The sequence below is a fragment of the Panulirus ornatus genome, chromosome 10 (genome assembly GCF_036320965.1).
Source record: "Panulirus ornatus isolate Po-2019 chromosome 10, ASM3632096v1, whole genome shotgun sequence".
Lineage (NCBI taxonomy): Eukaryota > Metazoa > Arthropoda > Malacostraca > Decapoda > Palinuridae > Panulirus > Panulirus ornatus.
In genome coordinates, this window is record NC_092233.1 from 15458388 (window position 1) to 15486291 (window position 27904).

Consider the following 27904-nt stretch of genomic DNA (forward strand, 5'->3'; position numbering starts at 1 on the left):
CTAAAACACTTTACTTCCTCCAGTTTTTCTCCATTCAAACTTACCTCCCAATTGACTTGACCCTCAACCCTACTGTACCTAATAACCTTGCTCTTATTCACATTTACTCTTAACTTTCTTCTTTCACACGCTTTACCAAACTCAGTCACCAGCTTCTGCAGTTTCTCACATGAATCAGCCACCAGCACTGTATCATCAGCGAACAACAACTGACTCACTTCCCAAGCTCTCTCATCCCCAACAGACTTCATACTTGCCCCTCTTTCCAAAACTCTTGCATTCACCTCCCTAACAACCCCTTCCATAAACAAATTAAACAACCATGGAGACATCACACACCCCTGCCGCAAACCTACATTCACTGAGAACCAATCACTTTCCTCTCTTCCTGCACGTACACATGCCTTACATCCTCGATAAGAATTTTTCACTGCTTCTAACAACTTGCCTCCCACACCATATATTCTTAATACCTTCCACAGAGCATCTCTATCAACTCTATCATATGCCTTCTCCAGATCCATAAATGCTACATACAAATCCATTTGCTTTTCTAAGTATTTCTTACGTACATTCTTCAAAGCAAACACCTGATCCTCACATCCTCTACCACTTCTGAAACCACACTGCTCTTCCCCAATCTGATGCTCTGTACATGTCTTCACCCTCTCAATCAATACCCTCCCATATAATTTACCAGGAATACTCAACAAACTTATACCTCTGTAATTTGAGCACTCACTCTTATCCCCTTTGCCTTTGTACAATGGCACTATGCACGCATTCCGCCAATCCTCAGGCACCTCACCATGAGTCATACATACATTAAATAACCTTACCAACCAGTCAACAATACAGTCACCCCCTCTTTTAATAGATTCCACTGCAATACCATCCAAACCTGCTGCCTTGCCGGCTTTCATCTTCCGCAAAGCTTTTACTACCTCTTCTATGTTTACCAAATCATTTTCCCTAACCCTCTCACTTTGCACACCACCTCGACCAAAACACCCTATATCTGCCACTCTATCATCAAACACATTCAACAAACCTTCAAAATACTCACTCCATCTCCTTCTCACATCACCACTACTTGTTAACACCTCCCCATTAGCGCCCTTCACTGAAGTTCCCATTTGCTCCCTTGTCTTATGCACTTTATTTACCTCCTTCCAGAACATCTTTTTATTCTCCCTAAAATTTAATGATACTCTCACCCCAACTCTCATTTGCCCTCTTTTTCACCTCTTGCACCTTTCCCTTGACCTCCTGTCTCTTTCTTTTATACATCTACTCAATTTCATTTTTTCCCTGCAACAATCGTCCAAATGCCTCTCTCTTCTCTTTCACTAATACTCTTACTTCATCCCACCACTCACTACCCTTTCTAATCAACCCACCTTCCACGCTTCTCATGCCACAAGCATCTTTTGTGCAATCCATCACTGATTTCCTAAATACATCCCATTCCTCCCCCACTCCCCTTACTTCCATTGTTCTCACCTTTTTCCATTCTGTACTCAGTCTCTCCTGGTACTTCCTCACACAAGTCTCCTTCCCGAGCTCACTTACTCTCACCACCCTCTTCACTCCAACATTCAATATTCTTTTCTGAAAACCCATACAAATCTTCACCTTCGCCTCCACAAGATAATGATCAGACATCCCTCAAGTTGCACCTCTCAGCACATTAACATCCAAAAGTCTCTCTCGCGCGCCTGTCAATTAACACATAATCCAATAACGCTCTCTGGCCATCTTTCCTACTTACATACGTATACTTATGTATATCTCGCTTTTTAAACCAGGTATTGCCAATCACCAGTCCTTTTTCAGCACATAAATGTACAAGCTCTTCACCATTTCCATTTACAACACTGAACATCCCATGTACACCAATTATTCCCTCAACTGCCACATTACTCAACTTTGCATTCAAATCACCCATCACTATAACCCGGTCTTGTGCATCAAAACCACTAACACACTCACTCAGCTGCTCCCAAAACACTTGCCTCTCATGATCTTTCTTCTCATGCCCAGGTGCATATGCACCAATAATCACCCATCTCTCTCCATCAACCTTCAATTTTACCCATATTAATCGAGAATATACTTTCTTACATATCACATACTCCCACAACTCCTGTTTCATGAGTACTGCTACTCCTTCCCTTGCTCTTGTCCTCTCACTAACCCCTGACTTTACTCCCAAGACATTCCCAAACCACTCTTCCCCTTTACCCTAGAGCTTCGTTTCACTCAGAGCCAAAACATCCAGGTTCCTTTCCTCAAACATACTACCTATCTCTCCTTTTTTCACATCTTGGTTACATCCACACACATCTAGACACCCCAATCTGAGTCTACGAGGAGGATGAGCACTCCCCGTATGACTCCTTCTCGTGTTTCCCCTTTTAGAAAGTTAAAATACAAGGAGGGGAGGGTTTCTGTCCCCCCACTCCTGTCCCTTTTAGTCACCTTCTACGACATGTGAGGAATGCGTGGGAAGTATTCTTTCTCCCCTATCCCCTATCCACTATTGAAACAGTTGTGGGAGTATGTGATAGAGTGTAAGAAAGTAAATTCTAGATTGATATGGGTAAAACTGAAAGTTGATGGAGAGAGACGGGTGATTATTGGTGCATATGCACCTGGGCATGAGAAGAAAGATCATGAGAGGCAAGTGTTTTGGGAGCAGCTGAGTGAGTGTGTTAGTGGTTTTGATGCACAAGACCGGGTTATAGTGATGGGTGATTTGAATGCAAAGTTGAGTAATGTGGCAGTTGAGGGAATAATTGATGTACATGGGGTGTTCAGTGTTGTAAATGGAAATGGTGAAGAGCTTGTACATTTATGTGCTGAAAAAGGACTAGTGATAGGGAATACCTGGTTTAAAAAGCGAGATATACATAAGTATACATGTGTAAGTAGGAGAGATGGCCAGAGAGCATTATTGGATTATGTGTTGATTGATAGGCACGCAAAAGAGAGACTTTTGGATGTTAATGTGCTGAGAGGTGCAACTGGAAGGATGTCTGATCATTATCTTGTGGAGGCAAAGGTGAGGATTTGTAGGGGTTTTCAGAAAAGAAGAGCGAATGTTGGGATGAAGACAGTGGTGAGAGTAAGATTGGGGAAGAGCAGTGTGGTTTCAGAAGTGGTAGAGGATGTTTGGATTAGGTGTTTGCTTTGAAGAATGTATGTGAGAAATACTTAGAAAAACAAATGGATTTGTATGTAGCATTTATGGATCTGGAGAAGGCATATGATAGAGTTGATAGAGATGCTCTGTGGAAGGTATTAAGAATATATGGTGTGGGAGGCAAGTTGTTAGAAGCAGTGAAAAGTTTTTATCGAGGATGTAAGGCATGTGTACGTGTAGGAAGAGAGGAAAGTGATTGGTTCTCAGTGAATGTAGGTTTGCAGCAGGGGTGTGTGATGTCTCCATGGTTGTTTAATTTGTTTCTGGATGGGGGTGTTAGGGAGGTGAATGCAAGTGTTTTGCAAATAGGGACAAGTATGCAGTCTATTGTGGATGAGAGAGCTTGGGAAGTGAGTCAGTTGTTGTTCGCTGATGATACAGCACTGGTGGCTGAATCGTGTGAGAAACTGCAGAAGCTTGTGACTGAGTTTGGTAAAGTGTGTGAAAGAAGAAAGCTGAGAGTAAATGTGAATAAGAGCAAGGTTATTAGGTACAGTAGGGTTGAGGGACAAGTCAATTGGGAGGTAAGTTTGAATGGAGAAAAACTGGAGAAAGTGAAGTGTTTTAGATATCTGGGAGTGGATTTGGCAGCGGATGGAACCATGAAAGCGAAAGTGAATCATAGGGTGGGGGATGGTGGATGTGCTGGAAATGAGATGTTTGAGGACAATATGTGGTGTGAGGTGGTTTGATCGAGTAAGTAATGTAAGGGTAAGAGAGATTGTGGAAATAAAAAGAGCGTGGTTGAGAGTGCAGAAGAGGGTGTTTTGAAATGGTTTGGGCACATGGAGAGAATGAGTGAGGAAAGATTGACCAAGAGGATATATGTGTCGGAGGTGGAGGGAACGAGAAGTGGGAGACCAAATTGGAGGTGGAAAGATGGAGTGAAAAAGATTTTGAGTGATCGGGGCCTGAACATGCAGGAGGGTGAAAGGCGGGCAAGGAATAGAGTGAATTGGATCGATGTGGTATACCAGGGTTGACGTGCTGTCAGTGGATTGAATCAGGGCATGTGAAGCGTCTGGGGTAAACCATGGAAAGTTGTGTAGGGCCTGGATGTGGAAAGGGAGCTGTGGTTTCTGGCATTATTGTATGACAGCTAGAGACTGAGTGTGAACGAATGGGGCCTTTGTTGTCTTTTCCTAGTGCTACCTCACACACATGAGGGGGGAGGGGGATGGTATTCCATGTGTGGCGAGGTGGCGATGGGAATGAATAAAGGCAGACAGTGTGAATTGTGTGCATGGGTATATATGTATGTGTCTGTGTGTGTATATATATGTGTACATTGAGATGTATAGGTATGTATATTTGCGTGTGTGGACGTGTATGTATATACATGTGTATGGGGGTGGGTTGGGCCATTTCTTTTGTCTGTTTCCTTGCGCTACCTCGCAAACGTGGGAGACAGCGACAAAGCAAAAAAAAAAAAGAAAAAATATGTATATCATAATAATGAATAATCATTACTCTGTCTTGTAGGTAAAGTAAATGATAAAACGTGAAGTGACATTTTACTGAACAATCAGGTCTTCTTCCTGCACTTTTTAGCATGTTGTGCTGACACAGTTTCAAAACTTCACATATCATTAGTAATAGTAGTGGACAAAACATAGTTATGAAGTGACTTTTTCATTGATTTTAGTATCTCTGATACTGTTGTTTAGATACATTTTCATACAACATGAAAAGCAAGATTCACAGGGTTGGAAAGAAAACTTAGGAGATGAGGGGATAAGTAAACAATAATTTTTGTATTATACTTATGCTGTAACCAAATGGACTTTATTAGTGATAATTTGGAGGTTTTAATGTTTACGGTAGGAGTATAATTATGTGATTTATTTGTAGAGTCTTGTAGTTGATCTGTGGGAGTATATGAAACTACATGTTATGGCATATATATGGGAGTCAGTATTGTGGCATAGTTTTACGATTAAGATTGTTATTCATTTTTGCATAGTTTTAAGATTAAGATTGTTATTCATTTTTGCATAGTTTTAAGATTAAGATTGTTATTCAACTTGAGCATTGTATTACATCAGGGATGCCTCATAATTCAAAAGAAGGAAGCAATTCAATTGACTGATGTAAATCACAATGTGGGAGTTACATATACAAGTGTGAAATCATCACAATAGTTTGTATAAATTTGTTTAACCCTTTTGCTGTGGCTGCTTCGTATATGGGCTTGGATTTGTTTTCATAAACTATGAATGGTACAAGCAGGGATTCACAGTTTCAAAGATACCATATGAGTTGCTGATTTATAAACATTAGTATTAATGTTGTCCACTGCCACTCTCAGTGTCTTGCCATTCAGTAGGTCAGCTATTTTTTCCTTTCCATGGGATAGTTCCTCTTAAGATGGGGAAAGAAGTTCGATAATTTCATGGATATATTGTACACAGTATCTTAAATATAATTATTCTGGCAGAAAAGATATCCATGTGAACTGATATGCCCACACACAAACTCTGATGTACAAGGCAACATGGATGTAGAGCTCTTTTACCATAACAAACAAATAGCAATTATGCTATTGCACTGATGTATCAGAAGCACAAAAAAACAATTATCCACCAATATATATCATGCAGTACTGTACTGACAAGATTACACCAGTTGACAACAAGCAAATTTATGCCTGATATCAGTGGTACTAACAGTTACATTCAAATTTTTTTTGATGATCAGGGATAAGTATTCTGTTCAGTGCTAAAAAGCAAATGGACAACTGTTTATAAAAGATAGAGTACCTAAGTAGAAGATAACAAGTTGCAGGGAAAGAGGGTCATGCATTACAAATCTATGAATTTGTATGTCATCTATGTATTAGACCAGAGAGATGAACAGAAAGTGCTTGAAACATTACTATATTACAGGTTGATTAAGAACCTGGAACTGCAGTTTTTTATTAAAGTTGTAATACACAGTTTTTCCTTCACACCACAAAATAGAACTAATGTCAACAGCTGTCAAATAACAGTTTATACATTCCACACAATTCATCAACCATCCCCAACTAGGACATTGTGCCAGGGTTCTGTAAGATGTTGCCCCCACACAGTGGCATTAACAGTGCATCACCTAGCTGACTTCTGCCACCCATTCATCTTTTTTCTCTTTTTACTTTGTTTTCACTATTATATTGTTCAATCATGGATATTATAATGTGTAAGTGTGTCTTATATATTATAATGCATAGATTAAGATGTACAGTATGATACAATGATTGTCTATATACCTTTTGATGAATGTTTGATGAGTTGCAGCACAGGGCTGCTTAGCACCCCTTCAAATCTTACTTTTTTTGTCTTTTACAGTCTGTTTATCATTATGAATAAGTGTTATTTAAGGTTTTTTTTTTTTCATTGGAGTCTCCAGTCATGAACAAAAGTCTACATCAAGGCCAGGCTGGGAAAGAGAAGAGAACAAGAAAATATTGATGAATTTTGGAGAAAATGAAAAACCTGTTTTTCTTTGAAGTGGGCTAGGTAATGGTTATAGGATAATGAATGAGGTGATAATGAATGAGATGGGTAGAAAGTTCCAAAACTTGAAGGTGTGTAAGTAAAGAAGCAGTTTTCAAAATGGCCCATCCTCGAGTTGCCAGCAGCTACACAGTATCATGTACTGAGGTAATTTGCTGAGTATTGATTGGTATAACTAATGATGGGACACACAAGCAGCCAACTCTTGGGACCAAAATCCAAGGTTATACCTGTAGTGTAGGGTAAGTGGGTCATGTTGTGAGGTTAGCCTGTGAGAGTTGATAAGTCGAACTGCTTTTGACTCAACTCTGTTTATGGTTAAGATATAGAACTAGAGCCATTCAAAATGTGAGAGCAGTACTCCATACAAGGATGGATCCGTCAATCATTGGAGCAACTGTTTGGAAGAAAAGAAATTTTGACATCTACATAGGACTCCTGCTTCCTAAGAGACAGACTAAGCTCTTTCCATAATGCAAGGTTTCCAGGACTGAGTAGATGTTATTGTAATACTAAGTATGTTCACCGAGTTAAGAGATGGAATTACAGGTTCATCAAAGGAGGGAGGAAGGTTGTGAGGAATTCTAAGTAGAGAAACGGGGAGGAACTGGGTCTTGGAGGTATTAAACTTAACCAGATTTTGTCTACCCCAATGAGATATCATGTCCAAGTCAGAATTTATTGAGGTAGTTGTATGAAGATGAGATGCACATCGAGTGAGAGAGAAGAAAGAACAGATCTGAAAGATGTGGAGTTGTCAGCATATGAGTGCATTTCGTTAATTGTGGAAGTAAGGATATTGATTATAAAAAAGAAGATAAGGTGTAGGAGAAAGGCAGAACCTTCAGAAACACTGCTGTTGATGGAGAAAGGGGGAAGAGGGTGATTCATCAACAACCATGGAGATAGATCAGCCAGAGAGGAAACTAATTATGAGGGAGCAAAGTGTTGGATGGAAGCCAAAAGAGGGGAGCTTAGAGATGAGATCCCAGTGTCATACACTGTTAAAAGCACTGGATATATTGAGGGAAACTACATAGAATTCCCCAAAATATTTCAGAAATAATTATAATACATTAGTAAGAGATACTTAGAAAAGCAAATGGATTTATATGTAGCATTTATGGATCTGGAGAAGGCATATGATAGAGTTGATAGAGATGCTCTGTGGAAGGTATTAAGAATATATGGTGTGGGAGGCAAGTTGTTAGAAGCAGTGAAAAGTTTTTATCAAGGATGTGTACGTGTAGGAAGAGAGGAAAGTGATTGGTTCTCAGTGAATGTAGGTTTGCGGCAGGGGTGTGTGATGTCTCCATGGTTGTTTAATTTGTTTATGGATGGGGTTGTTAGGGAGGTGAATGCAAGAGTTTTGGAAAGAGGGGCAAGTATGAAGTCTGTTGGGGATGAGAGAGCTTGGGAAGTGAGTCAGTTGTTGTTCGCTGATGATACAGTGATGGTGGCTGATTCATGTGAGAAACTGCAGAAGCTGGTGACTGAGTTTGGTAAAGTGTGTGAAAGAAGAAAGTTAAGAGTAAATGTGAATAAGAGCAAGGTTATTAGGTACAGTAGGGTTGAGGGTCAAGTCAATTGGGAGGTAAGTTTGAATGGAGAAAAACTGGAGGAAGTAAAGTGTTTTAGATATCTGGGAGTGGATCTGGCAGCGGATGGAACCATGGAAGCGGAAGTGGATCATAGGGTGGGGGAGGGGGCGAAAATCCTGGGAGCCTTGAAGGATGTGTGGAAGTCGAGAACATTATCTCGGACAGCAAAAATGGGTATGTTTGAAGGAATAGGGGTTCCAACAATGTTGTATGGTTGCGAGGCGTGGGCTATGGATAGAGTTGTGCGCAGGAGGATGGATGTGCTGGAAATGAGATGTTTGAGGACAATGTGTGGTGTGAGGTGGTTTGATCGAGTAAGTAATGTAAGGGTAAGAGAGATGTGTGGAAATAAAAAGAGCGTGGTTGAGAGAGCAGAAGAGGGTGTTTTGAAATGGTTTGGGCACATGGAGAGAATGAGTGAGGAAAGATTGACCAAGAGGATATATGTGTCGGAGGTGGAGGGAACGAGGAGAAGTGGGAGACCAAATTGGAGGTGGAAAGATGGAGTGAAAAAGATTTTGTGTGATCGGGGCCTGAACATGCAGGAGGATGAAAGGAGGGCAAGGAATAGAGTGAATTGGATTGATGTGGTATACTGGCGTTGACGTGCTGTCAGTGGATTGAATCAGGGCATGTGAAGCTTCAGGGGTAAACCATGGAAAGCTGTGTAGGTATGTATATTTGCATGTGTGGACGTATGTATATACATGTGTATGGGGGTGGGTTGGGCCATTTCTTTCGTCTGTTTCCTTGTGCTACCTCACAAACACGGGAGACAGCGACAAAGCAAAAAAAAAAAAAATTAAATTAGTAAGATAGAAAAAGATATCACCAGTGGATCTAACCTTGGTGATCAGAGGAAAGATTGAGATTCAAGATGTCTAAATATATGGGAGTTGAGGAGGGATTCAAAGCCTTTGGAAACAGTAGAAGTTAAAGCAATAGGATAATGATTAGAGGGGATGGTTTGAATGGTCACTCTTCTTTAGGATGAGATATACCTATGCAGGTTTTCAAGAAGGAAATGGTCTGGTTTTTAAAGAGAAATGGAACAGACAAGCAAGGACAGTGGCAGTTTTGGAGGCACACTCTGTACATTTGGATGGATGATATGAGGTCCATAAGCCTTGCTTGTGTCCAGAAAAAGAGGAGCTTTTTGGACAGTTTGAAAAGAGATTACAGGGAAGGGTTTAGGATTAGCAAGAGGAATATCAGCTGGTGAAAGAATGATAGTCATCCAAGGTAGAGCTAAAGAAGAAACAAGAACCAAAGAGAGTTGTTTTGTTAATGGGAGAGACAAACAATAGTACCATCAGAATGGAAAAGTGAATGAAATGTAGAGCAACAGAAGTTGTTTACAACAGTCTTGAACGAAGAGGAGATATCTGCATCCAGTCCCACAACAATAACCTCTGCTATGTGTTCAACAGAGACAAGCATACCACATGAGAAGCAATAATCTAATCAAGAAAAGACCATGGAAGGCCCATCAGTAGATGAAAAGGCAAGGTATTACATTATTACACTTCCATTGGAAAAAGGAACACTTTGCCTCGTAAATAACATACTTGCAACGATTATGGGCAGCGATAAGTGCTGAATGGGAATCCAAGGAAGGAGATTTTTTCCAAGCCCAATATGCCTGATCCCTTGCCTGAATGGCCTCAGAACAGGAACAGTTGAACCAAGGAAGAAGTGGCAGTCTTGAACAAAGAGGAGATATCTGCATCCAGTCCCACAACAATAACCTCTGCTATGTGTTCAACAGAGACAAGCATACCACATGAGAAGCAATAATCTAATCAAGAAAAGTCAAAATAGAATTTTCATAAGTTATTCTAATCAGCTTTACTGAGGTGCCAATATTTACATTTAGAAGGGGCTGTTGGAGTGGGATGTGCTTCTTTTATAATAGATGCATATATGAAAGCATGGTCAGATGAACCAATTGGGGGCAAAATTGTTTAACTATAATGTGAGGATTAGAAGTGAAAAACAGGTCAGAGTATTAGGAGAGTGGGTGATAATTTGGTTTAGGTCATTAGGAGTGGAGAATGTGAGGGCCTAAATCCTCCCACCAGCTGAATGGAAATAGTTCAACCATTCCCTATGGTGAACAATGAAATCTCATTGGTAGAGGATCTCTTGGCATGAATTTAGATAATCAAAGTTTAAAAATATGTAGAAATGAGAGTAGTAGGCAAAATAAAGGAAAACAGTGGTAGTTGAGAAACAGACCTTGAGCCAGATAATATCAAAGTTTGAGGGCTTGGAGTTCTAAAGGCATGCCACAATTTGTGTTTGAAACAGAATTATCATTGGTTATTATAGTTGGATATGAGAATAGGGCTAGTGAGAACATCAGTAGGTAACTGTTTCTCAGATAAAAGTAAGATATTTGGATAGCAACTGGACAGATGGTGTTCAACAGAAGAAAGTAGCTAGAAAGACCCCAAATTTTGGTAAAAAGAAAAATAAGCAGGCCTATTGGAGAGGGAAAGATCATAGGAGGGCCAGTACTACTGCTGTCTGAGCCCTCTTTCTCATTGTAAAGACAGTCAGGTGGGAACCTGGAGATTCTTACTGCTCCATAATGCTAGGGACTAGGGGTAATAAGTTCGTTGGACTCTACAATGATTATATTTAAAGATTGTGTAGACATGAGATGGCTAGAGAAGTTATGTGAAGAAAATAAGTGAGATTGGAGTAGGTGTATGGTGCTTGTAGAGAGACTTTAAGACCAGCCCAGTAGTCCAGTTTTGATGAAGATAGAAAGTAAGACCAGCAGTCCTTATGGAGGGCGTGAGATGGTTCCAGACAGCACTTCAACAATGCTGAGTCAGGACATGATATATAATACATAATTAAAGGGGAAGAGCGGTTTGGGAATGTCTTGGGAGTAAAGTCAGGGGTTAGTGAGAGGACAAGAGCAAGGGAAGGAGTAGCACTACTCCTGAAACAGGAGTTGTGGGAGTATGTGATAGAATGGAAGAAAGTAAACTCTCAATTAATATGGGTAAAACTGAAAGTTGACGGAGAGAGATGGGTGATTATTGGTGCATATGCACCTGGGCATGAGAAGAAAGATCATGAGAGGCAAGTGTTTTGGGAGCAGCTGAATGAGTGTGTTAGTGGTTTTGATGCAAGAGACTGGGTTATAGTGATGGGTGATTTGAATGCAAAGGTGAGTAATGTGGCAGTTGAGGGAATAATTTGTATACATGGGGTGTTCAGTGTTGTAAATGGAAATGGTGAAGAGCTTGTAGATTTATGTGCTGAAAAAGGACTGGTGATTGGGAATACCTGGTTTAAAAAGCAAGATATACATAAGTATACGTATGTAAGTAGGAGAGATGACCAGAGAGCGTTATTGGATTACGTGTTAATTGACAGGCTCGCGAAAGAGAGACTTTTGGATGTTAATGTGCTGAGAGGTGCAACTGGAGGGATGTCTGATCATTATCTTGTGGAGGCTAAGGTGAAGATTTGTATGGGTTTTCAGAAAAGAAGAGTGAATGTTGGGGTGAAGAGGGTGGTGAGAGTAAGTGAGCTTGGGAAGGAGACTTGTGTGAGGAAGTACCAGGAGAGACTGAGTACAGAATGGAAAAAGGTGAGAACAATGGAAGTAAGGGGAGTGGGGGAGGAATGGGATGTATTTAGGGAATCAGTGATGGATTGCGCAAAAGATGCTTGTGGCATGAGAAGAGTGGGAGGTGGGTTGATTAGTAAGGGTAGTGAGTGGTGGGATGAAGAAGTAAGATTATTAGTGAACGAGAAGAGAGAGGCATTTGGACGATTTTTGCAGGGAAAAAATGCAATTGAGTGGGAGATGTATAAAAGAAAGAGACAGGAGGTCAAGAGAAAGGTGCAAGAGGTGAAAAAGAGGGCAAATGAGAGTTGGGGTGAGAGAGTATCATTAAATTTTAGGGAGAATAAAAAGATGTTCTGGAAGGAGGTAAATAAAGTGCATAAGACAAGGGAGCAAATGGGAACTTCTGTGAAGGGTGCAAATGGGGAGGTGATAACAAGTAGTGGTGATGTGAGAAGGAGATGGAGTGAGTATTTTGAAGGTTTGTTGAATGTGTTTGATGATAGAGTGGCAGATATAGGGTGTTTTGGTCGAGGTGGTGTGCAAAGTGAGAGGGTTAGGGAAAATGATTTGGTAAACAGAGAAGAGGTAGCAAAAGCTTTGCGGAAGATGAAAGCCGGCAAGGCAGCAGTTTTGGATGGTATTGCAGTGGAATTTATCAAAAAAGGGGGTGACTGTATTATTGACTGGTTGGTAAGGTTATTTAATGTATGTATGACTCATGGTGAGGTGTCTGAGGATTGGCGGAATGTGTGCATAGTGCCATTGTACAAAGGCAAAGGGGATAAGAGTGAGTGCTCAAATTACAGAGGTATAAGTTTGTTGAGTATTCCTGGTAAATTATATGGGAGGGTATTGATTGAGAGGGTGAAGGCATGTATAGAGCATCAAATTGGGGAAGAGCAGTGTGGTTTCAGAAGTGGTAGAGGATGTGTGGATAAGGTGTTTGCTTTGAAGAATGTGTGTGAGAAATACTTAGAAAAGCAAATGGATTTGTATGTAGCATTTATGGATCTGGAAAAGGCATATGATAGAGTTGATAGAGATGCTCTGTGGAAGGTATTAAGAATATATGGTGTGGGAGGCAAGTTGTTAGAAGCAGTGAAAAGTTTTTATCAAGGATGTGTACGTGTAGGAAGAGAGGAAAGTGATTGGTTCTCAGTGAATGTAGGTTTGCGGCAGGGGTGTGTGATGCCTCCATGGTTGTTTAATTTGTTTATGGATGGGGTTGTTAGGGAGGTGAATGCAAGAGTTTTGGAAAGAGGGGCAAGTATGAAGTCTGTTGGGGATGAGAGAGCTTGGGAAGTGAGTCAGTTGTTGTTCGCTGATGATACAGCGCTGGTGGCTGATTCATGTGAGAAACTGCAGAAGCTGGTGACTGTGTTTGGTAAAGTGTGTGAAAGAAGAAAGTTAAGAGTAAATGTGAATAAGAGCAAGGTAATTAGGTACAGTAGGGTTGAGGGTCAAGTCAATTGGGAGGTAAGTTTGAATGGAGAAAAATTGGAGGAAGTAAAGTGTTTTAGCTATCTGGGAGTGGATCTGGCAGCGGATGGAACCATGGAAGCGGAAGTGGATCATAGGGTCGAGGAGAGGGCGAAAATCCTGGGAGCCTTGAAGAATGTTTGGAAGTCGAGAACATTATCTCGGAAAGCAAAAATGGGTATGTTTGAAGGAATAGTGGTTCCAACAATGTTGTATGGTTGTGAGGCGTGGGCTATGGATAGAGTTGTGCGCAGGAGGATGGATGTGCTGGAAATGTTTGAGGACAATGTGTTATGTGAGGTGGTTTGATCGAGTACGTAACGTAAGGGTAAGAGAGATGTGTGGAAATAAAAAGAGCATGGTAGAGAGAGCAGAAGAGGGTGTTTTGAAATGGTTTGGGCACATGGAGAGAATGAGTTGAGGAAAGATTGACCAAGAGGATATATGTGTCGGAGGTGGAGGGAACGAGGAGAAGTGGGAGACCAAATTGGATGTGGAAAGATGGAGTGAAAAAGATTTTGTGTGATCGGGGCCTGAACATGCAGGAGGGTGAAAGGAGGGCAAGGAATAGAGTGAATTGGATCGATGTGGTATACCGGGGTTGATGTGCTGTCAGTGGATTGAATCAGGGCATGTGAAGCATCTGGGGTAAACCATGGAAAGCTGTGTAGGTATGTATATTTGCGTGTGTGGACGTATGTATATACATGTGTATGGGGGTGGGTTGGGCCTTTTCTTTCATCTGTCTCCTTGTGCTACCTCGCAAACGCGGGAGACAGCGACAAAGCAAAAAAGAAAAAAAAAAATTAATGATGTAATACAGGTGATTGGGAATACCTGGTTTAAAATGAAAGATATACATAAGTATACGTATGTAAGAAGGAGAGGTGGCCTGAGAGTGTTATTGGATTACGTGTTAATTAATAGGCGTGTGAAAGAGAGACTTTTGGATGTTAATGTGCTGAGAGGTGCAACTGGAAGGATGTCTGATCATTATCTTGTGGAGGCAAAGGTGAAGATTTGTAGAGGTTTTCAGAAAAGAAGAGAAAATGTTTGGAAGAGAGTGGTGAGTGTAAGTGAGCTTGGAAAGGAGACTTGTGTGAGGATGTACCTGGAAAAATTGAGTGCAGAATGGAAAAAGGTGAGAGCGAAGGACATAAGGGGAGTGGGGGAGGAATGGGATGTATTTAGGGAAGCAGTGATGGCTTGCACAAAATATGCTTGTGGCATGAGAAGCCTGGGAGGTGGGCAGATTAGAAAGGGTAGTGAGTGGTGGTATGAAGAAGTAAGATTATGAGAGAGGCATTTGGACGATTCTTGCAGGGAAGTAGTGCAAATGACTAGGAGATGTATAAAAGAGGCAGGAGGTCAAGAGAAAGGTGCAAGAGGTGAAAAGAGGGCAAATGAGAGTTGGGGTGAGAGAGAGAGAATGAAAAGAGGGAGAAAAAAAGATGTTTTGGAAGGAGGTAAATAAAGTGCATAAGACAGGAGAACAAGTGGGAACATCGGGGAAGGGGGCTAACGGGGAGGTAATAACAAGTAGTGGTTGATGTGAGAAGGAGATGGAGTGAGTATTTTCAAGGTTTGTTGAATGTGTTAGATGATACAGTGGCAGATATATAGTGTTTTGTTCGAGGTGGTGTGCGAAGTGAGAGGGTCAGGGAGAATGGTTTGGTAAACAGAGAAGAGGTAGTGAAAGTTTTGCGGAGGATGAAAGCTGACAAGGCTGCGGGTTTGGCTGGTATTGCAATGGAATTTATTAAAAAAGGGGGTGACTGTGTTTTTGACTGGTTGGTGAGGTTATTCATTGTATGTATGGCTCATGGTGAAGTGCCTGAGGATTGGCAGAATGCATACATAGTGCCATTGTGCAGAGGCAAAGGGGATAAAGGTGAGTGCTCAAATTACAGAGGTATAAGGTTTTTGAGTATTCCTGGGAAATTACATGGGAGGGTATTGATTGAGAGGGTGAAGGAATATATATAGCATCAGATTGGGGAAGAGCAGCGTGGTTTCAGAAGTGGTAGAGGATGTGTGGATCAAGTGTTTGCTTTGAAGAATGTATGTGAGAAATACTTAGAATTACAAATGGATTTGTATGTAGCAGTTATGGACCTGGAGAAGGCATATGATAGAGTTGATAGAGATGCTCTGTGGAAGGTATTAAGAGTATATGGTGTGGGAGGCAAGTTGCTAAAAGCAATGAAAAGTTTTTATCGAAGATGTAAGGCATGTGTATGGGTAGGAAGAGAGGAAAGTGATTGGTTCCCAGTGAATGTCAGTTTGCGGCAGGGGTGCGTGATGTCTTCTTGGTTGTTTAATTTGTTTATAGATGGGGTTGTTAGGGAGGTGAATGCAAGAGTTTTGGGGAGAGGGGCAAGTATGCAGTCTGTTGTGGACGAGATAGCTTGGGAAGTGAGTCAGTTGTTGTCTGCTGATGATACAGTGCTGGTGGCTGATTTGAGTGAGAAACCGCAGAAGCTGGTGACTGAGTTTAGTAAAGTGAGTGAAAGAAGAAAGCTGAGAGTAAATGTGCATAAGAGCAAGGTTATTAAGTACAGTAAGGTTAAGGGACAAATCAATTAGGAGGTAAGTTTGAATGGAGAAAAACTGGAGGAAGTGAAGTGTTTTAGATATCTGGGAGTGGATTTGGCAGCAGATGGAACCATGAAAGTGGAAGTGAGTCACAGGGTGGGGGAAGTGGCGAAAATTCTGGGAGCGTTGAAGAATGTGTGGAAGGTGAGAACATTATCTCGGAAAGCAAAAATGGGTATGTTTGAAGGAATAGTGGTTCTAACAATGTTATATGGATGTGAGGCATGGGCTATAGATAGGGTTGTGCAAAGGGGGGTGGATGTGTTGGAAATGAGATGTTTGAGGACAATATGTGGTGTGAGGTGGTTTGATCAAGTAAGTAATGAAAGGGTAAGAGAGATGTGTGGTAATAAAAAGAGTATGGTTGAGAGAGCAGAAGAGGGTGTATTGAAATGGTTTTCACATGGAGAGAATGAGTGAGGAAAGATTAACAAAGAGGTTGTATGTGTCAGAGGTGGAGGGAACAAGGAGAAGTGGGAGACCAAATTGGAGGTGGAAGGATGGAGGATGCAGGAGGGTGAAAGGCATGCAAGGCATAGAGTGAATTGAAATGATGTGGTATACCAGGGTCAGTGTGCTGTCAGTGGATTGAACCAGAGCATGTGAAGCATTTGGGGTGAAGAATGGAAAGTTTTGTGGGGCCTGGATGTGGAAAGGGAGCTGTGGTTTTGATGCATTATACATGACACCTAGAGACTGAGTATGAACGAATGTGGCCTTTGTTGTCTTTTCCTGGTGCTACCTTGCGCGCGTACGGGGGAAGGGGGCTGTCATTTCATGTGTGGCGGGGTGACAACAGGAATGAATAAAGGCAGCAAGTATGAATTATATAAATGTGGAAAAATGTATATGTCTGTGTTTGTATATATATGTAAATGTTGAAATGTATTGGTATGTATATGTGCGTGTGTGGACGTGTATGTATATACATGTGTATGTGGGTGGGTTGGGCCATTCTTTCCACTGTTTCCTTGCGCTACCTTACTAACATGGGAGACAACGACAGAGTATAATAGAATAAATATAAATAAATACATAAGTAAAGATATATATATATCCCCTCCCCGACACACGTCCAGGTTCCGTTCTGACTGACTGGTCAGATCTCGAAATGGACGTAAGTGAGGTGCATGTCAGCATGGCATGTAGAATTCATATTCCTGTACAGCAGTCTTTTGTCCTACTCAATTTCTACCATGATTATCTCATTTTTTATTAACCAGCTTTATTATGTGATTCTGTGGTATCTTTTTATGTTTTAAGATTCTTCAGTTTATACCTCATCATTTTTATTTTATAATTTATAATTTTTCTGGTCTTATATATGGGAAGGATCACATAGGTCAGAAGTAGGGGATTAGGTTTAATAATGATAATATCATATGTTTTTGACAAGTGCTCATAAGTTAGCAGTGTGGAGCTACTTAGCATCCCTTTAAATCAGGTCCTTAACTTTATTTATGCCTTTTACAAATCACTCATTATTATGAATGGAAGAAAGAAATATTTTGCACTTGAAGATGGTGATGCGATCCTATTGGTGTCAGACCACATAAGCTTTAATTTCATTTTCTTGATTTTTTCCTACTATTATATGTCAGATACGGAAACTATATCGTAAAGTAGGAAAATAAGGACCAGTTACAATTTTCATATAGGAATGCAGCTGGAAGTTGATTCTGCAACCAGAGGGTTTGGGGACAGACTTGTTCACCTGGTAGAAGGTTGCCTTAGTGGAAAGGAGCAAAGGCCACAGATCTGAGGTGTATTCTAAAAATAAGCTAAGATCACCAATGATGTGCTACATGGCTTGGCCTTGAGACCTCTGCTTCTCTTGGTATATTGTATGTAAATGATTTGGCAGATGGACTGGGCACTTACATGAATGTGTTTGTGGATGATGCCAAGGTTATGAGAGTAGTGAAAGATGATGATGATTGGATTAAGGAACTAAGGTACTTAGGTACTTCAACAAATTTCAAAGTTTCTCATGTATGGTTTGAAATTCAGTCTGCTGAAACTCAGTAATGAAGATGGGACAAAGTGGAAGGTCTTTTGTTTTGCTGGGAATATAGTGTCTGCAAGAATCCTTGTCTGCCTCTTAATTTTATGAGAGTAGTGAAAGATGATGATGATTGGATTAAGGAACTAAGGTACTTAGGTACTTCAACAAATTTCAAAGTTTCTCATGTATGGTTTGAAATTCAGTCTGCTGAAACTCAGTAATGAAGATGGGACACAGTGGAAGGTCTTTTGTTTTGCTGGGAATATAGTGTCTACAAGAATCCTTGTCTGCCTCTCAATTTTCAAAGGCAATGTCATACATTTTAGTATGTCGACTTCTCCTGTTGCCTTGATTACTATCTGCAGATGTCTGGGCTTGGTATAAGCAATGACCCTGAAAAGTTGATGAAGGAAGCAGCCACCTGGTCGTGTGTTCTAAGAACCCAGTGCACCCAAAGATCTCACGTGTACCTACATTCTCTTGATTCTAATTGTAAATTTGGGCTTTCTCCTCCTTAGAAAAAGTCAACCATCTTGAAGTACAGGTGAAAGAAATTAAGCACCCAGAAGTGAAATTCCCAAAATGAAGTGGCAGCCAGGAAGAGTAAAAAAAAGTACATCCTTCCCTCAAACTAGCCTGAGACTCACTAAGGCTAGTTGCTAGCTTACTTAATTAATTTAGAAACACTAGTTTCAGTAACCAGATGTATGATGATTTCACCCTATGAGTGCCATGTGCATGAACCTACAATAAAAGATAACAATGTATTGCCTTTAAAAGTATATGAGGGTGGCAAATGTCTTTTGCAGACACTGTAAGCTCCAGGTTTTTGCATGTGAAAGAAACCTTGGAGTTGACTCTTTATTTTGTCACTAGAGTTCTACACTGTTAATCAGTAAATCCGTCAGTAAAAGAAATCTTGAAGATGACATTATATCTATTCTGTCACCATAGTTCCACATTAGGAGATGATTCATTAAGAAGTACAATTGTGTGCCAGCATGTATTAGATTTGCATTTAAGTATAAGTTTAAGAAAATGTTTGGTAAACTATTTATGGCATATACCACAATTGGAATATGCTTTTTAAGTCTACTCACCGATACTAAAAACCATAAGTTTTAATTAAGATGGTCCAAAGAAGGGCAGCTGTGATGCTACCTGTATTTAGAGGACTAAGCTACAGTGAAAAGCTAAAAGCTAAAAAATTGTCTCCTAGAGAGGAGAGGAGTGGCATCAATACAACTGTCAGATTTCTTATTCATTTGGATAATATTGACAGTAAGCAGTTCTTCTGTGAGACATAATGATAAAATAACCAAAGATCACACTAAAAAGGTGTACAAGAAGCTTGCTAGAATGAAGAGATACTTCATGAAGAAAATGTGAAAGATGGAAGTATACAGATGTTTAAAAGAGCTATTTTGTGTACAATTAGGGATCAGTCAAAATCCTTTTTTTTTTTTTTTTTTTTAAACTGACCACACATGAGATGGGTGCTGGGTCGTGAGCCTGCTTCATTGGAAATGTTAGTATTGTATTTCTTTAGGTTAGAACCCTATCACTGCAGACAGAAAAAACATTCCTTCAGCTTTGGGAAAAAAAATGTTGCATTGAATAGGGAACTTTCCCCAGTTGCCAAAATGAAGAACTCATTTAAATGCCTATAGTTATATTGCCCCTATGAGGTGTTTGGGGGCAGGGGGTGCTTCCAGATATATTAGTATGCAACTGGATTATTTTTTCATAACATGAAATTCTTTTGTGTTAGCATTCTTGAGTGTCATAGAAGGCGACTAAAGGGGATGGGAGCGGGGGGGCTGGAAACCCTCCCCTCCTTCTATTTTAACTTTTTAAAAGGGGAAACAGAAGGAAGAGTCACGCAGGGAGTGCTCATCCTCCTCGAAGGCTCAGATTGGGGTGTCTAAATGTGTGTGGATGTAAACAAGATGATAAAAAAGGAGAGATAGGTAGTATGTTTGAGGAAAGAAAAATGGATGTTTTGACTCTGAGTGAAACGAAGCTGAAGGGTAAAGGGGAAGAGTGGTTTGGGAATGTCTTGGGAGTAAAGTCAGGGGTTAGTGAGAGGACAGGAGCAAGGGAAGGAGTAGCACTACTCCTGAAACAGGAGTGATGGGAGTATGTGATAGAGTGTAAGAAAGTATACTCTAGATTGTTATGGGTAAAACTGAAAGTGGATGGAGAGAGATGGGTGATTATTGGTGCATATGCACCTGGGCATGAGAAGAAGGATCATGAGAGGCAAGTGTTTTGGGAGCAGCTGAGTGAGTGTGTTAGTAGTTTTGATGCACGAGACCGGGTTATAGTGATGGGTGATTTGAATGCAAAGGTGAGTAATGTGGCAGTTGAGGGAATAATTGGTGTACATGGGGTGTTCAGTGTTGTAAATGGAAATGGTGAAGAGCTTGTAGATTTATGTGCTCAAAAAGGACTGGTGAGTAGGAATACCTGGTTTAAAAGAGATATATACATAAATATATGTAGGTAAGTAGGAGAGATGGGCAGAGAGCATTATTGGATTACGTGTTAATTGAGAAGTGCACAAAAGAGAGCCTTTTGGATGTTAATGTGCTGAGGGGTGCAACTGCAGGGATGTCTAATCATTATCTTGTGGAGGCGAAGGTGAAGATTTGTAGAGGTTTTCAGAAAAGAAGAGAGAATGTTGGGGTGAAGAGAGTGGTGAGAGTAAGTGAGCTTGGGAAGGAGACTTGTGTGAGGAAGTACCAGGAGAGACTGAGTACAGAATGGAAAAAGGTGAGAGCAAAGGACGTAGGGGAGGGGGGAGGAATGGGATGTATTTAGGGAAGCAGTGATGGCTTACGCAAAAGATGCTTGTGGCATGAGAAGCGTGGGAGGTGTGCAGATTAGAAAGGGTAGTGAGTGGTGGGATGAAGAAGTAAGATTATTAGTGAAAGAGAAGAGAGAGGCATTTGGATGATATTTGCAGGAAAGTAATGCAAATGAGTGGGAGATTTATAAAAGAAAGAGGCAGGAGGTCAAGAGAAAGGTGCAAGGGGTGAAAAAGAGGGCAAATTAGAGTTGGGGTGAGAGAGTATCATTAAATTTTAGGAAGAATAAAAAGATGTTTTGGAAGGAGGTAAATAAAGTGCGTAAGACAAGGGAACAAATGGGAACTTTAGTGAAGGGGCTAATGGGGAGGTGATAACAAGTAGTGGTGATGTGAGAAGGAGATGGAGGGAGTATTTTGAAGGTTTGTTAAATGTGTTTGATGATAGAGTGGCAGATACAGGGTGTTTTGGTCGAGGTGGTGTGCAAAGTGAGAGGGTTAGGGAACATGATTTGGTAAGCAGAGAAGAGGTAGTAATAACTTTGCGGAAGATGAAAGCCAGCAAGGCAGCAGGTTTGGATGGTATTGCAGTGGAATTTATTACAAAAGGGGGAGACGGTATTGTTGACTGATTGGTAAGGTTATTCACTGTATGTATGACTCGTGGTGAGGTGCCTGAGGATTGGCGGAATGCTTGCATAGTGCCATTGTACAAAGGCAAAGGGGATGAAAGTGAGTGCTCAAATTACAGAGGTATAAGTTTGTTGAGTATTCCTGGTAAATTATATGGGAGGGTATTGATTGAGAGGGTGAAGGCATGTACAGGGCATCAGATTGGGGAAGAGCAGTGTGGTTTCAGAAGTGGCAGAGGATGTGTGGATCAGGTGTTTGCTTTGAAGAATGTATGTGAGAGATACTTAGAAAAGCAAATGGATTTGTATGTAGCATTTATGAATCTGGAGATGGCATCTGACAAAGTTGATAGAGATACTCTGTGGAAGGTACTAAGAATATATGGTGTGGGAGGCAAATTGTTAGAAGCAGTGAAAAGTTTTTATCAAGGATGTAAGGCATGTGTACATGTAGGAAGAGAGGAAAGTGATTGGTTCTCAGTGAATGTATGTTTGCGGCAGGGGTGTGTGATGTCTCCATGGTTGTTTAATTTGTTTATAGATGGGGTTGTTAGGGAGTTAAATGCAAGAGTTTTGGAAAGAGGGGCAAGAATGCAGTCTGTTGTGGATGAGAGAGCTTGGGAAGTGAGTCAGTTGTTGTTCGCTGATGATACAGCGCTGGTGGCTGATTCGTGTGAAAAGTGTATGAAAGAAGAAAGCTGAGAGTAGATGTAAATAAGAGCAAGGTTATTAGGTACAGTAGGGTTGAGGGACAAGTCAATTGGGAGGTAAGTTTGAATGGAGAAAAACTGGAGGAAGTGAAGTGTTTTAGATATCTGGGAGTGGATTTGGCAATGGATGGAACCATGGAAGTGGAAGTGAATCATAGGGTGGGGGAGGGGGCGAAAGTTCTAGGGGCGTTGAAGAATGTGTGGAAGTCGAGAACATTATCTCCGAAAGCAAAAATGGGTATGTTTGAAGGAATAGTGGTTCCAACAATGTTATACGGGTACAAGGCATGGGCTATAGATAGAGTTGTGCGGAGGAGGGTGGATGTGCTGGAAATGAGATTTTTGAGGACAATATGTGGTGTGTGTGAGGTGGTTTGATCGAGTAAGCAATAATATGATAAGAGAGATGTGTGGTAATAAAGAAAGTGTGGTTGAGAGAGCAGAAGAGGGTGTTTTGAAATGGTTTGGTCACATGGAAAGAATGAGTGAGGAAAGATTGACCAAAAGGATATATGTGTCAGAGGTGGAGGGAACGAGGAGAAGTGGGAGACCAAATTGGAGGTGGAAAGGTGGAGTGAAAAAAATTTTGAGTGATCGGGGCCTGAACATGCAGGAGGGTGAAAGGCATGCAAGGAATAGAGTGAACTGGAACGATATGGTGTACCGGGGTCGACGTACTGTCAATGGATTGAACCAGGACATGTGAAGCGTCTGGGATAAACCATGGAAAGTTCTGTGGGGCTTGGATGTGGAAAGGAAACTGTGGTTTCGGTGCATTACACATGACAGCTAGAGACAGTGTAAATGAATGTGGCCTTTGTTGTCTTTTCCTAGGGCTACCTCGCGCACATGTGGGGGGAGGGGGTTGTTATTTCATGTGTGGCGGGGTGGCGATGGGAATGAGTGAAGGCAGACAGTATGAATTATGTACATGTGTATATATGTATATGTCTCTGTGTGTATATATATGTATACGTAGAGATGTATAGGTGTGTATGTTTGCGTGTGTGGACGTGTATGTATATACATGTGTGTGTGGGTGAGTTAGGCCATTCTTTCATCTGTTTCCTTGCGCTACCTCGCTGATGCGGGAGACAGCGACAAAGTAAAATAAATTTTAAGATATATTTACATATATATATGTAGAGATGCTCTGTGGAAGGTACTAAGAATATATGGTGTGGGAGGCAAGTTGTTAGAAGCAGTGAAAAGTTTTTATTGAGGATGTAAGGCATGTGTACGTGTAGGAAGAGAGGGAAGTGATTGGTTCCCAGTGAATGTAGGTTTGCGGCAGGGGTGTGTGATGTCTCCATGGTTGTTTAATTTGTTTATGGATGGGGTTGTTAGGGAGGTGAATGCAAGAGTTTTGGAAAGAGGGGCAAGTATGCAGTCTGTTGTGGATGAGAGAGCTTGGGAAGTGGGTCAGTTGTTGTTCAGTTGTTGTTCGCTGATGATACAGCACTGGTGGCTGATTCATGTGAGAAACTGCAGAAGCTGGTGACTGAGTTTGGTAAAGTGTGTGAAAGAAGAAAGTTAAGTGTAAATGTGAATAAGAGCAAGGTTATTAGGTACAGTAGGGTTGAGGGTCAAGTCAATTGGGAGGTAAGTTTGAATGGAGAAAAACTGGAGGAAGTAAAGTGTTTTAGATATCTGGGAGTGGATCTGGCAGCGGATGGAACCATGGAAGCAGAAGTGAATCATAGGGTGGGGGAGGGGGCGAAAATCCTGGGAGCCTTGAAGAATGTTTGGAAGTCGAGAACATTACCTCGGAAAGCAATAATGGGTATGTTTGAAGGAATAGTGGTTCCAACAATGTTGTATGGTTGCGATGCATGGGCTATGGATAGAGTTGTGCGCAGGAGAGTGGATGTTCTGGAAATGAGATGTTTGAGGACAATGTGTGGTGTGAGGTGGTTTGATCGAGTAAGTAATGTAAGGGTAAGAGATATGTGTGGAAATAAAAAGAGCGTGCTTGAGAGAGCAGATGAGGGTGTTTTGAAATGGTTTGGGCACTTGGAGAGAATGAGTGAGGAAAGATTGACCAAGAGGATATATGTGTCGGAGGTGGAGGGAACGAGGAGAAGTGGGAGACCAAATTGGAGGTGGAAAGATGGCGTGAAAAAGATTTTGAGTGATTGGGGCCTGAACATGCAGGAGGGTGAAAGGCGGGCAAGGAATAGAGTGAATTGGATCGATGCGGTATACTGGGGTCGACATGCTGTCAATGGATTGAATCAGGGCATGTGAAGCGTCTGGGGTAAACCATGGAAAGTTCTGTGGGGCCTGGATGTGGAAAGGGAGCTGTGGTTTTGGGCACTATTACATGACAGCTAGAGACTGAGTGTGAACGAATGGGGCCTTTGTTGTCTTTTCCTAGCGCTACCTCGTACACATGAGGGGGAGGGGGATGTTTTTCCATGTGTGGCGAGGTGGCGATGGGAATAAATAAAGGCAGACAGTATGAATTATGTACAGATGTATATATGTATGTGTCTGTGTGTGTATATATATGTGTACATTGAGATGTATGGGTATGTATATTTGCGTGTGTGGACGAGTATGTATATACATGTGTATGGGGGTGGGTTGGGCCATTTCTTTCGTCTGTTTTCCTTGCACTACCTCGCAAACGCGGGAGACAGCGACAAAGCAAAATAAATGAATAAATAAATATATATATATATATATATATATATATATATATATATATATATATATATATATATATATATATATATATATATAACATGAAAATAATGAAATATTCAATGGAAAACTCCACATAAATTCTGTTGAAGTTTATTCCCTTGCTGCTTCAGCAGGATGTCATACTCCACCTTCTGAGATGTATTAGGCATCTAAGCCCTTATATTCTTCATTTTTCTCATGTGGATGAGGCCCATGGCCTTTGGCAACTTCCTTTCACCATTTCAGTGACATTAGTATGACCTTCAAGGCTCCAAGTTTAAGATGATCACTCTTTCATTATTCATTGTACACTCTCTGTGTGGAATATACTCCAGTTTTATGAAAAATACATCCCCATAAGTTTGTTTTCACAATTAACTGGATACACACTTCGACCTGGTGAAACAGTGTTTAAGTCCTCTGCCACCCTTAACATATCCTGCTCCAATGCCGGGTGCATGAGTATTTTCAGGCATAGGTACTGAAATGTGTGGTATTTTTGGAAGAGTTTTTTTTTTAACAAATAATATGATTACTAAATGTCATCAGTAATTATTATTTTGCAAGTGATAGAGCTTCAAATTCTTTTTGTATAACATGAGGGTGCAGATCTTGTACCGGCTTCCTGGACATTTCCACATAGATTGACCATATTACAGAGAAAATCTAGGCTGTAGCATCTAGAAACAGTGTGTGAGATGCCACTGCAAGCATTAATGGATATATATATGTATATATATATATATATATATATATATATATATATATATATATATATATATATATATATATATATACATATGTACCCAAGCTGCAGTGAACTGAAAAAAAATATATAGGCATGCATACATGTCCCAGCTGTGTAAGAAAAAAAATATAGATAAATTCCCCTGCCAGAGTGAAAGGGTCAGGAGTGGATTAAAGTCAGGACCTAAAGCTAACTGCAAAGTGGACAAAATTTAGGGCTTGTAGATCTGTATATGGGACACGTGGACTTATAGCTTACACATGCATATTGTTGTGCTAGAACCAAGTCTGGTCATTGTTATTACTTCAACTTAAGTCACAACACATTCAGATTAATGATATTTAAATGCATCATTAATAATATAGTGTTTGACATGATACTAAAATGATGTCAATTACCTTCATAATCACACTAATAAACTGATTTTTTGCAGCCACACAAGAATGCTCCACCACATCCCATTCGAGTGGCCAAGTCGATTGATGTCATCTCACGTATTGTCTTCCCTCTTGGCTACTTCATCTTCCTTTTCTACTTCTTCGCTACTTATAGGGGCTTTGGATGAGCCCTCACTCATTCCCTCCTCCTCCCAACCATCATCTAGATTGTCCTCTTAGTTCCCAGCCTTGGAGTTATGGGCCACTCTCTGTCTCATGTCCTCACTGCCTGATGACCCAGCTACGGAGAAGTGCCCCAACAATATACAAGATTACCGCCTCATCTACAAATGACCACCACATCATCTTGCATGTTCTCCAGTCTTGAATTAACTCAGCTATGAGTGTTCAGAAGCACATATTTATAACTTATGCTATAATGCTCATGTTAAAGAAAAATGCTTTGTGAAATATCTTTGAGATATTTTTGAATGCCACCATAGCATGTTTTCATCACATTAGGCTCAGAAACAATAATAATAAATGTATGTATAGCTTATGGGGCACCAGATTTAATGATCAAAAGATCTCACCTGTAATATCAGCATGTAAATATTACATTCTTATTTGTTATACCTTTTTTAAATGATATTAATTTCTGTTGTTGTTGATATCCATGATGTTTCAAAGTGTAAGATTTGTTGAACATGTCAAAAAGGTACTTGCATTTACAGTTTAAGTCCAGTAGCATTCAGACTCACGGGGGTTTTAAAGTATACTTGTAAATTCCTATTTTTCATGTGTACTCTGCATTAAAAGGGACATGGTATTTGTTGAACCAAAACTTTGGTAATATTTTGTTAGAGGACACTGTATTTCTGGTGATCCTTGGCTGTTGTAATCATGCTCTGAACTGAATTTTCTAGACTTGAAATTTGTTTTGGTTCAGTTCATGTTTCCCTAATTACATTGATATTGACTTGCTTTTCAACATGCTTCATTCTGTAAGACATCCACAACTGATGGTACTCTCCACAGTGACCATGCATGATGCAGTACAAACCTAAAAGTGTAAAGCTGAAAACAAACAATTTGGCAGAACATAAATTCTAGAACCTTATACTTCAGACACATGAAATAAGATTAAGTCAGTTCTTACAAAGTCTGTACTTACGAATAGAAAATTTATCAGAAAAGTTAAGAAATAACTCAAAATGCCGGTTCCCTCCTGTACTGTCTACCTCACCATGACATTTTGAGATGTACCTCATCTTCTAGTCCTATATTTGCTGCTTTTTCCCAATTAAAGAAAATTTACTTTAATACCAACATCTCCATTGCAAACAGTATCATGTGATAAACCTTATATGTATGTTTTTTATTGCAACACTTTCCAGTTAGACCAACTACACAGACTTGCTATATCTGTAATTGTATTGCTAAATATTAATTTGTTAAATTCATCAGTATGAAAATTGGTTTGAAGACAATCAAATTTCTGATATCTTTCATACTGGAGAGTTGCCTAAATTAGTAAAATTAGGATAAAATTGGTCACTGCATGGGCACAAGGAAGGTGTTCTTATTGCATATAGAAACACTGTATCCGACCTAAATCAGTAGGAGTAAGTAGATTTCATACATCTGAATAAAGAGGATGAACCTACTTTCATTTAGAATTTAACTAGGGAATTTCCATTGTTGAAACTCCTTCCTTGTGATAAATTCAGTACATAAAAGAAGTGATTTATTGCTGTATATTGTAACATTTCCCTTGTTAATAATTCAGATATTTATATTATCATTAATATTTAACATTAACAACAGCATGATGTTTACTATTGCTATTATGTCCTTATATAATAAGAATATTGACAAAAAGAATGGAAAGATCTTACATATATATATATATATATATATATATATATATATATATATATATATATATATATATATATATATATATAGG

The 27904-nt window shown here is 40.2% G+C and overlaps 1 protein-coding gene across 1 annotated transcript in view; it reads left to right on the forward strand.

Moving 5' to 3' along the window:
- pHCl-1 (pH-sensitive chloride channel 1) overlaps positions 1-27836 on the forward strand; it is a 1177139-nt gene extending 1149303 nt beyond the window's left edge. The window contains exon 14 of the mRNA XM_071665549.1: positions 25992-27836. Within this exon, the coding sequence (XP_071521650.1) occupies positions 25992-26123 (132 nt within the window). The 3' untranslated portion in view covers positions 26124-27836. The remainder of the gene's footprint in view (positions 1-25991) is intronic.
- Positions 27837-27904: the final 68 nt, after the last annotated feature.